Source organism: Dendropsophus ebraccatus, chromosome 1, assembly GCF_027789765.1.
Source record: "Dendropsophus ebraccatus isolate aDenEbr1 chromosome 1, aDenEbr1.pat, whole genome shotgun sequence".
In the NCBI taxonomy this organism is placed as follows: domain Eukaryota; kingdom Metazoa; phylum Chordata; class Amphibia; order Anura; family Hylidae; genus Dendropsophus; species Dendropsophus ebraccatus.
In genome coordinates, this window is record NC_091454.1 from 202915072 (window position 1) to 202927385 (window position 12314).

A 12314-nucleotide genomic window follows, 5' to 3' on the forward strand; every position below is an offset into this window, starting at 1 on the left:
TAATATTATTTTAATGGGACAACTGATTTAAAGGAGAACTCAGGTGAATAGTTTTTTCTTTCAAATCAACTGTTGTCAAACGTTAATACAAATTCGTAATTAAGTTCTATTTAAAAATCTCCAGTTTTCCAGTACTTATCAGCTGATGTATGTCCTGCACAAAGATGTATATTTTTCCAGTCTGACACAGCGCCACCTCTGTCTGTTACAGAAACTGTTCGGAGCAGGAGAGGTTTTCTATTGGGGATTTACTACTGCTCTGGACAGTTCCTATTTTGGACAGAGGTGGCAGCAGAGAGCACTGTGCTAGACTGTAAAGAATACACCACTTCCTGCAGAACATACAGCAGCTGATAAGTACTGGAAAACTCGAGATTTTTAATAGAAGTAATTCACAAATCTATATAGCTTTCTGACACCAGTTGATGTGACATCTTTTTGCTGGGTTCCTCTTTAAAGTGTTACTGACATTTTTTGTGTTTGTTTTTTTTTTGCAGAAATCAGTCCAGGCGATTTTAGGAAACCTTGTAATTGGGTTTATTAGGCAAATATGCCATTATCTGCATTCAAAAAGACTTTCCCCAGGTCTCTCCCCCCCCCCCCTCCTCTCTCCTCCACTGCTCATTATCAGGAAATATCGACTCTTTTATATCAGTCGTGCCCTGTGTAATCTATGAAGAGGGAAGGAGGGAGGGGGAGGAGGGAGATTAGTCACCAGCAGAGAACAAAGGATTAGACAGCAGGAGCTGTGTGAAAGCCGGTAGTCAGAGGTCAGAAATGTCAGTGCTGACTTTAGAGGAGATAGCCCAGTGATGAAGCTGTAAATTAACTCTTTGTTGTTTTGTTTTGGTGCCTCATCTTCCGCCACCCCTCCCCTCTCCATAGAAAACCATGAAGACAGGGGGGGAGAGCGTCAAACTGCTTTTTCATGATAAAAATGCATTTTTCGGCTAATAAACCCAATTGCAATGTTTCTTAAAATCACCTGTACTATTGATTTCTGCAAAAAAAAAAAAAGTAAACGACAGTAACACTTTAAGGTCAGTTAGAAACTAGCTTACAGTTGGAAGAAAAGCTCTCAACCAGCCCAATAAGCCATCCATACATCTTTAGCATACATACAAAATACAAGAAAAAAACATTTGCCCTCTGAACACCCTCTAACATTAGTGGGCCTTATGCATAATGCAATGATACACTCTCTAAGGTAGAACCACTAACTCTCTTAAGTGGGAGACTTCCCAAAGGGGGGGGGGGGGGGAGTGAAAGTGTTTACCTGTACATCGGTGCAACAGAATTGTGAACACAATAGAGAACTGTGATAGAGAAGTCACAAAAATCAGGATAGGATAGAAAGGTAAGTATTGTGGATTAGAGACTCAGGAGACCATATCTGGGCTGGTAGAGAAGACATATCCGACTTCACGGTGTTGATTGATAAAGAAGGTCAGAAGGCACGGTGAGGTCGGGCAGAATACACGGCCTGTGGGACAGGTCTGACCACATATCTCCCCCTCAGGATCACAGGACATATGAGGCTGGACCTTTCCCACACGCCCGATATTCTCCAGAAGACCTAAAGGTGCCGGCTGAACCATAGTGGTGGTGTCACTGCAGTGGGAACTAATGGAGGAATACCAGGTTTATTTCAATCTCGGACAAATAATACTAGATAGAAAGTCTTTTAGACGGCACTTCTGTGTCTATGGGTGGTGCTCGCAGTAAGAAACAAATCCCATCAATATTGTAAAAGTTCAATCTCGGCACTCACCATAAATGCTTCATAATTTTTATTCTAGAAAAAAATCCATCACAAAATACAACAGGACGTTTCGGGACAGCTGAGAAAGGCTTGACGCCGAAACGTTCCTGTTGTATTTTGTGATGGATTTTTTTTTTCTTCTACAATAAAAATTATGAAGCATTTATGGTGAGTGCCGAGATTGAACTTTTACAAAATAATACTAGATGGCCTAGATCAGTGGTGACTAAACAGATCACCCCGATCTACCAGATGACCCCTATAGAAGGTCCAGTAGACCTTGAAATTAGGCTACCAGGGTTTCATCTTGCTGGCTTCGACCTGGGAGCAAACTACCTATAGGTTCAGGTTCATATCACGTACCTGTCCCTGATCTCAGTAACATCACAAGAGAGCCTATACTAGAAAACTTTTGCCACTTATGGTCTTGATCTTTGGGGTGTATACAACCTATAGTCTATGGTGGTATGTTCACACTACGTAAGTTCCATAGGAATCACGGTTGTTGTTACAACGGCCGTGATTCCTACAGAACTTACGTAGTGCTGCAGGCTGAGGCAATCCCAGCCGGAGTATATACACATAGTATAGGCTCCGGCCGGGATCTCTAGTGGCGCCGCAAGAAACTGACATGTCAGTTTTCTGTGGCCGCTATTCAGTGAATAGCAGCCGCAGAAAACCCTTTCATTGCACACTGTGAAGTGAGCGGCTCCAGCCGTACGCTCCATAGAGTGCAGTGGAAAGTTCTGATGCTGGCGCACACGGATGAGAACTTAGCGGCGCTAAAGATCATGCAGTACTGGCTGAGATGATCTTTTCAGAGACCAGCCGTTCCATGATCCGGCCGGGTCACGGAACGGCTGGTCTCATACTACGTCTCTCTGTGTCCCTTATAGAACTAATATCAGACTCCCCTCCTCCATGCTGTGCTGTCCTACTCTGTGGCGAAACTGTCTATAAGATGGCCGACATGGAGGAGCATGTGACCATGCCCCGCCCACCAGTGTCCACCACTGAGCCTGTATATGCCCATGGAGGACACTGGTGGCTAAACATGGTCACATGCTCCTCCATGTCAGCCATCTTATGGACAGAATGACCACAGAGCAGGACAGTACACCCTGCTGGAGGGAAGTCTGAGTTTAGCTGCTGTCAGTATATACAGTGAGTACACTCACTAATACTATACACTGAGAAATTTTACTATAAAGTAACCAACCCCTTAAAATCATACAGGTCTGTGCGCGTGAGTTGGAAACATAACTCTGAGCTATGGTCATAGAGTAGTTTTATCAAATCTACGCGTAAACCAGGAGATACAATAAATATTACATGGGTTAGTCAGAAAGCTGCGGATGAGTTTGGACTGAATGTACGTGGCTGTATTACAAAGCTAGCCAAGAAAAAGAGCAATGCTTTATTCCCAGTACTTAGCAATTCCGCACCAGACACTGTAAACCTTCTGGAGACCATCTAGGAAAATAAAATCTGTCAGGGGATATAGGGATAGGCTTTGTGAATACATTACAGTACAGCACAGTATATATAATTGTTAGGGTACACTGTACCTGATTGCATGTATTTATATCCACTCCATTCCTCAGATGTTCCAGCGCTTTATCCAGGTTTCCAGCCCTGGCCGCTCGCAGGAAGCTGGTCGCTGCATCAGCCTAGAAGGGTCAAGAGATTATATTAATATATTTAAATATTTATTTACTTTAGGGATGGGGAACCTGAGGCCCTCCAGCTGTTGCAAAACTACAATTCCCATCATGCCTGGACAGCCGAAGGCTGTCCAGGCATGATGGGAGTTGTAGTTTTGCAACAGCTGGAGGACCGAAGGTTCCCCATCCCCGATTCACTTTCTTATTTTGCTTATATAGCACAACCCTATTCCACAGCGCAGTACACAGATGGTGATCTCTCACAGTCTAACTAAGGACAACAAGGTTACAATATGAACTACCTTCATGTCCACTAAGTGAAATGATGGCAAAGTTTAAAATTCCATAAAATGGGGTACAATTGTTTTCTGATCAAAGTTTAACAGATTTGTAAATTACTTCTTCCAGTACTTATCAGCTGCTGTATGCTCTACATGAAGTGGTGTATTCTTTCCAGTCTGACACAGTGCTCTCTGCTGCCACCTCTGTCCATGTCACGAACTGTCCAGAGCAGGAGAGGTTTTCTATGGGGATTTCCTACTGCTCTGGACAGCTCCTGACACGGAAAGAGGTTGTAGCAGAGAAAGAATAGACCACTTCCTGCAGGACATACAGCAGCTGATAAGTACTAGAAGACTTGACTTTTTAAAATAGAAGTATTTAGCAAATCTGTATAACTTTCATTGAATTCTTTGGAGTACCCCTTTATTGCTAAGTCAACTTTCATACCATATGTTATAATGGCTTCAGTGAATCTAAAATCCATTGACTTGTGCATATGCAGGGTCTAAGAGCCACTGTATCAGCCGTCATCTAATGTCAGGAGGTTATATAACTCTGTTTGGGTGCTGTAAGCTGCTACTCAAATGTTCCTTCTTTATTGCACTAAAATATTAATTCTCTCTTGAATTTGCTGTGCAGGGGGGTCATATTTCAGAGCATCTTCTGTATCAGGGGAAGACATTGGTCACACAATTCCTCTCAACCATTGACAGAGTGCCTAGTCCTACCCTTTCTTCAGACGCTGTAAGAGACCGGCCATTTCATGACCCGGCCGGGTCACGGAACGGCCGGTCTCAGAAAAGATCATCCCGGATCATCATTAGCGCTGCTGAGTTCTGATGCAGGCGCACCCATGCGCGGCTGCATTATAACTCCCTACTGAACACAATGGAGCATGCAGCCGAAGCCGCACGCTCCATTGTGTGAACTGACAGGGTTTTCTGTGGCCGCTATTACTTGAATAGCGGACGCAGAAAACTGACATGTCAGTTTCTCGCGTCGCCGCTAGAAACTGGCTCAAAGTGAAACTGGCTCAGTTGCCCCTAGCAACCAATCAAATTCCACCTTGCATTTTCCAAAGAGTCTGAGGAATGAAAGGTGGAATCTGATTGGTTGCTAGGGGCAACTGAGCCAGTTTCACTTTACACCATGTTTGATAAATCTCCCACTATGTGTATATACTCCGGCCGGGATTCCCTTAGCCTTCAGTACAACGTAAGTTCCGTACTAATCACGGCTGTTACAACAACGTTGTTGTGTGAACATGGCCTAACAGTGGAGGACCTAAGTAAGTAGGAGTCTGGCTCAGCAGAGTGTGCACATCCCCAGCTCATGCTGGTGAGAAGTTTCCAGGCTGAACAGTGAAGCTAATACATGATCTGTCCATCCAGTGACCCATCCCTGTCCCGGTGTGCTACTTGTGTCCCTGTCACCAGTCCTGGTCCATCTGCGGAGATCCACAACACCATGAAGGAATATGGCAGTTGTAGATCAGTTCCAGTCCACGCCAGCGAGGCATCTGCATCTACTCCTACTCCTGCTGTGTCCACAGTAAGCCAAACCATGAAGGGCCCATCCTAGGTAGAGTTTAGTCTAACTGCACTCTGCCACTTTAACTCATCTGTATCCTGTGCCAACAGTGAATTAAAGGACAAAATTTTTTTTTTTTATATGTTATTACATAAGCAAAACAAATTCCTAATGTACACTATTTATGGGGACTGTACATATAGTGCTATTCCCCTCAATTTATTAGATCAGACAGGCTTCAATTTCTCTAAAAAAGAAACAAAAAAAAGTGATGTCACGACTTACTAGTTCATTTCAAACTCATACATCAGTAATGCGAGGTCATCTACCCCTTGCTTAGACAATGAAGATGAAGATGTAATATACACAAAGTATGGGTGCCAGGTACATGTGGGCAGAAGCAGGATAGTACTGGGAACACGATAGAAACAAGGTTCAAATTTTTCGACTCTGTTTGCACTATACTTTAAGGAGAAGTCTGGAAATATTTTTTTATTAAAGTGTTATATTGCCCCCCAAAAGTTATACAAATGACTAATATACACTTATTACGGGAAACGCACATAAAGGGCTTTTTCGCTGCACTTACTACTACTGCATCAAGGCTTCACTTCCTGGATAACATGGTGATGTCACTAGCTGGATAACATGGTGATGTCACTTCCTGGATAACATGATGATGTCACTTCCTGGATAACATGGTGATGTTACTTCCTGGATAAAATGATGATGTCACGCCCCGACTCCCAGAGCTGTGCGGGCTGTGGCTGCTGGAGAGGATGATGGCAGGGGGACACTGAGGGACACAGGGCACTGGAGGGACACTGAGCATCCCTCTGCCATCATCCACTCCAGCAGCCACAGCCGCACAGCTCTGGGAGTCGGGTCGTGACATCACCATTTTATCCAGGAAGTGACATCACCATGTTATCTAGGAAATAAAGCCTTGATGCAGTAGTAAGTGCAGGGAAAAAACACTTTATAAGCATTTTCCGTAATAAGTGTATATTGGGGATTTGTATAACTTTTGGGGGGCAATGCAATACTTTAATAAAAAGTTTCTCTGGACTTCTCCTTTAAAGGAGTATTACGGAATGAATGAAGAACACTGCATGTGCATGGCCAGCGCTCCATTAATTCTATATGGGGCTGCACAGAGCAGTGACCCATTAGTGATTCATTATCAGGACATTATTATTCATGTTCTTAGGATCAGTGGGGGTCACAGCGGTTGGATCCCCACCAATCAGGCTGTTATTGTCTATCCTATTTATTGTGCATATTAAACCGCAATAGAAATGCCCCTTTAAATCTTTCATTTGAAGTATGTGTTCTGAAGAAGTAAGGCTCCTATCTGTTTATTTGGATAATCATCCATTTTTCACCCAAAGGCTTTCATGTTAAAAGAAACATACTCTATAATATACAGCATATGATTTTATAGGGTGCCTCAGCATGGAAAAATTTAAAAAAAAAGTTCTACCAAAGTATACGAGACCCACAGAGGCCAAAAGAACACCAATGAGGATCACTTTGATGTATGCAGTGTATCTGCCAAGCAGAAACCACAAAGGAGTGTGAACAGAGACTAAAATTCATGGACTGACAATAATAATAATAAGCATATTAAATCATGTGAAAAAAGTATATATTTCTGAAAAAAAACCTGTAAAAATCCTGTCTCATTGAACGTAGCTGTAAAGCGATTAAAAGACATGTGAGCGTTCATTTTCTTATCTTGCACTAGGTGGCGCTATAGAAAAAAAGATTCATTTGCCAGATACAATCTGTTCTTATATTTGCACGTCTAGTGTTTACAGCCTTTAAGTGTCCTTCTTGGTTTCTTGGATATTTTCCTACAGAAAGTATCTGGCACCATACCAGCAGATGGCATAATGTTTCTACAAACCTATCCCCAACCACAAGCACCACCACAGCACCTCAATCCGAGGCCGATAGTATTTCCTCGGCCCCTGTGTCTGGGAAGAAGCCCAAGTAACATAACACAGAATTGTAACATTATTCACTCCCGCTATAAAGATGAATGATTACGTATCACATAGGGTTAGCATGTGTCCTGTATACATGCGTTACTGTATGCCCCTGGATTACCTTATGTATTACTATGTTTCCAGAAGTTTAAGGGAATATTTTAGCTTGTGTCCCTTTACAAAGGACAAAGTACTGTATAACAGTAAGCAGCAAAACCAAAAATTACTGTTTACCCCAGAAAGAATCCAACTCTAAAATCTTGGCCACTAGGCATCTCACTTCCCTGCAGTCTGCTAGGAAGGCTCAGGGTGGTATTACACGGGCCGATGGGGGCCCAATAATAAATGTAAACGAGCGCTGATCTGCTAGATCGGTGCTCGTTTACTGGGCTTATTACACGGCCCGATAATCGTTTAACAAGGGCTGCAGGGACATCGTTACCGATGTCCTTGAAGCCCTTGCTTAACTTTATACATTACCTGTCCAGGCTGCAGGGATCCTGTTGTTTTGTGCTTCTCCCCGGGTCCACACGCTTCAGCTTCAGAGCGGCCTGTCTCAGCTGACAGGCTGCTTAGCCAATCACTGGCAGCGGCGGTCCCGGACAGTGATTGGCTGAGCGGCCTTTCAGCTGAGACAAGCTGCTCTGAAGCTGGAGAACGTGGGACCCGGAGAGAAGACCGCAAGAGGAGCCCTACAGCCTGGATAGGTAATATATTCTTCTTTGCATATCGTCGGCGCCGGCCGCACACCGCTATTACACATAGCGATGCGGGGTCGTCGCCCAACAATTATAGGTCAGCACCTATATCAACGATCAGCCGATGACGGCTGATCGTTGTCTTTATTAAACCGAACGATAATCGGCCGGATAGGGCCGATTCCGGCGATTATCGTTCCGTGTAATAGTACCCTCAGTCTAGTAACAGAAGGGGAGGGATAGAACACAGGAAGGGGGCCAGGACTTAGCTACTGCAATATACAGGAGAGGGGACAAGCAAGCTTGGACTGTGTATTGCAATCTTTGAGACTGTCTGCCTTCTCCAGAAGATCCACACTGTGCTTGAAAGGTAAATCAAGGCTTTCATCTCATCTCAGCACTGTGCTGTTCTCTTTAACATCTGCTCAAAAAGCACCTTGCAAAGCCAGTGCATAAGTAACCCTTTCTCCCTTTATAGTACTATAGACCAGAGGTAGGCAACCTTGGCTCTGTAGCTGTTGTAAAACTACAACTCCCATCATGCCTGGACAGCCAAAGCTTTAGCTTAGCTTTGCTATAAATCATCCCCCGACACACTGCCCACCTGTTCAGTCCAGTACATGTATATAGGAAACAATAGACTGGAGATAATTAAACTGTTTTCAAATAAACTGGTGTCAGATGGTTTGTAATTTATGTCTACTAAAAAATCTTCAGTATTCCAGTACTTATCAGCTGCTGTATGTCCTGCAGGAAGTGGTGTATTCTTTCCAGTGTGACACAGTGCTCTCTGCTACCACCTCTGTCCATGTCAGGAACTGTCCAGAGCAGCAGCAACTCCCCATAGAAAACCCCTGCTGCTCTGGACAGTTCCTGACATGGACAGAGTTGCACTGTGTCAGACAGGAGAGAATACACCACTTCCTGCAGGGCATACAGCAGCTGATAAGTACTGGAAGACTTAAGATTTTTTTAAAGGAAGCCATTTATAAACTATATCACTTTCTGGTTGATTTAATTTTTTTTTCTCTGAAGTACCCCTTTAAATGAAAGCTTTGGCTGTCCAGGCATAATGTGAATTGTAGTTTTGCAGCAGCTGGTGGGCCGAAGGTTCCACATACCTACTTAAATCTATTACGTGGGCCTTAATCTCTCGTCTTTATTGACAGCCTTGCAGCGATTGCATCTTCCACTACCTCAACCTGTACAAGACTAAATTGTTTCCTCCTCAATCTACTCTCCAATCTGACCTAAGGTGAACTCCATGAAATTTGGATATTTCCATTTCCTTAGGGTTTCATGAATGGCTCCTTGTAGTTGAACCCTAAGATGTCATCACGTCAGGCTGTGTTTTCCCCTTATCTTGCATCTCACCTTGTCTTAAGGGTGGCCATTCAGCTTTTAATACCTGCAAGCCAGATAGGAACTCCCCATACACATGAATCCATGTTTGTTAAAGGAGTTATCTGGGTAACAAAAACAATATTCTAAACAATCCCCCTTCCCAATACCACCCTATGTCTAATATACATGTATAACCTATCTTATTCTTATATCTTACTCATTCTTATCTGCTCTGGATGTGTAAAATCCTCTACTCTGGGTCCACTCTGACCACACTCAGCTCCCTCTTCCCCCTTTCCTTTATAGGGGATGGGATGAGCTCTGTCAGACTCACCTATAGATGTTGTACTAAGAGCACAACATCTAAAAGCATGTGTATAATGCCAAACTCTGCAAGTCGTCGGATGTCCTGGCCAAAGGATTCTGGACAGGAAGTAAAAGGAGGGGTTGGTGCTGGGAATCCCTTGGGGTGTCCAGAGGATCCGATGCAGAGTTGTCCTCGGTGCTGCCGTGCTAATTTAAAGCATCACTCAGGAGGAGGATGTGCTGTTAAAAGGCTTCTTTATTCTGGATCAATAATACAACGTGTTTTGGGGTGCTAGGTCCCTCTTTCTCAAGTGTATATCATGGCATCTATACACTTGAGAAAGGACACCTAGCACCCCGAAACACGTTGTATTTCTGATCCAGAATAAAGAAGCATTTTATCAGCACATCCTCCTCCTGAGTTATGCTTTAAATTAGCACGGCAGCACCAAGGACAACTCTGCATCGGATCCTCTGGACACCCCAAGGGATTCCCAGCACCAAACCCTCCATTCACTTCAATGGAACTGAGCTGCTGTACCGCACACATGCTGTGGACAAGAGTGGCGCTGCTTCTAAAAGAAGGCAGCTATGTTTTTATAATACTGGATAATCCCTTTAAGTCCACTTTCTTGGAACACCAACATATCCTGCAGCAGCATTCTGTCATCACTCCCATCATGCTTTGTATATGATTTGAACAGGACTGTAAATTGTCGGGCAATACAGCAACAGGCGTTCAGTACGTCTACAGCGCCACCACAGGGGAAATAGAGTATTACACAGTTCCCATTAAAATGAGTATGCCAACCATTTACTCCTCCAAAGAAATACAGTGGTGCCTTGGATTACGAGCATAATTCGTTCTGGGTCCGCGCTTGTAATCCAAATCAACTCTTAAACCAAAGCAAATTTTCCCATAAGAAATCATAGAAATGCAGACAATTTGTTCCACACCCCAAAAATAATGATTTATTATTCTGAATACCATGTAAAACAGATGAAACAAACATTCAGAAACAGCAGAATATTTGATATTATAGGTTACTGTACAGTAATGGAGAGGATGGGAAACACAAGGACTGACAGAGACTGCAGGGGGCATGAAGGAATGAGCAGGGCAGATGTGGGCACATACATGCAGCGCTCTCTGTCCGGGGAGAAAGGGGTTACAGATATGCAGAGATTACCTCCACAGTCCTGTCCCCTGATGCAAGCCCCAGCCTGAAGTGGGTCTGCAATGATTTGGAAGGTGAGGGAGACTTCCTGGGTCAGAGTACAGTGCTGCAGACCCCGCTATGCAGACCATGCCCCTCCCACCCAGTACAGGGAGCTCTTAAACCAAAGCAATGCTCTTAAACCAAGTCACAATTTTAAAAAACTGTGAGCTCTTAAACCAAAACGCTCTTAAACCAAGTTACTCTTAAACCAAGGTACCACTGTACACTCTATATAAGCACTCGCCATCTTTTACAGTTTCCTACTAGGATATTTGAAGATGTGTATGGGGGTCAGCAACCTTAGATGGTTGCTTTCTCCACATCAGGATGCAGATGAAGTTAAAACTGCAGTAAAGCACGAGATCTATCAGCTCCACGTCCCATTGTCTACATCAGTGGTAGGGAACCTTGGCTCTCCAGCTGTTGCAAAACTACAACTCCCATCATGCCTGGACAGCCAAAGGTTCCCGACCTCAAGGATACATGCAGAAACTACAGCCCACTTCCAACCTGTTGCCTATGAAATGTCCACAGGGGGACACTATGGTACTATTACTGTTGGAGACACTCCATCTGATATCTGGGGGGCAAAATTCTTTTGGGGGACTATGTGCCATATACTGTTAAAGGGGTACTCCAGTGGGGGAAAAACCAGTGTCAGAAAGTTATATAGATGTATAATTTACTTCTATTTAAATATTTCAAGTACTTATCAGCTGCTGTATGTCCTGCAGGAAGTGGTGTATTCTTTCCAGTCTGACAGATTATTTTTAGGATGACCAGCAGTATTATCTCTGACGTACTGCATTTGGGGGCACTGAACAGAACAGGCACAGTATTAGGAGTAGCAGCAGGATGAGATGGTGAGACCAACTGAATGGGGAGTTTGTATTGAGAAGGTGCGGAGGACCATGGAAAAATTAGGAACCTAAGAGTCGGGAAAGCAGAGACAACGTGTGGCTGGAAGAAATGCCATGCCTGAATAGGTTACATGAGGAAGGTAAGAGGGGGCACAAACACTGGGCACTATCTGCTGCATTATTGCTGGGAGTACATTGTGGGTTCCATTGTTGTGGGTTTGCTAAGGTAAGAAGGTGGGGAGGAGGATGGAAAAATTAGGAAACTATGACGCGTGGACAGCATGAGACGAGTCAGTGCAGAGATGAAGCATGGCAGTGGCGGACATATCACTTGTGCAGCCTGTTCAGCTGCACAGGGGCCCAGGCCAACAGAGGGGCCCTCCAGGTTCGGACTCTGAGCCTAAGCCTAGCGGGCCCCTCAACTGCCCCGGGCACTGACGCATAGGTGATATGTATAGTCCATCCACCCATGTACCAGGCATCTAATCAGATACCCTGCCCACCAGCGCTGAGATGGCTGCCTATCTATTAGATATGTGATCCATGTCCAGCCGCATCAGTGCAGCGCTCCTGTCCTGCCTCGGGACGCACGCACCGGTGATGTCACCTGGTGGCCGTACATTAGCAATCGCAGCATTGGGCATCCTGATGACCTGG

The 12314-nt window shown here is 44.3% G+C and overlaps 1 protein-coding gene across 5 annotated transcripts in view; it reads right to left on the minus strand.

Annotated features, from left to right (window-relative positions):
* ANK1 (ankyrin 1) overlaps positions 1–12314 on the minus strand; it is a 134146-nt gene that overhangs the window by 95136 nt on the left and 26696 nt on the right. For all 5 annotated transcript variants that reach the window (XM_069944894.1, XM_069944912.1, XM_069944900.1 and 2 more), the window contains exon 2: positions 3331–3432. In XM_069944894.1, the coding sequence (XP_069800995.1) occupies positions 3331–3432 (102 nt within the window). The remainder of the gene's footprint in view (positions 1–3330; positions 3433–12314) is intronic.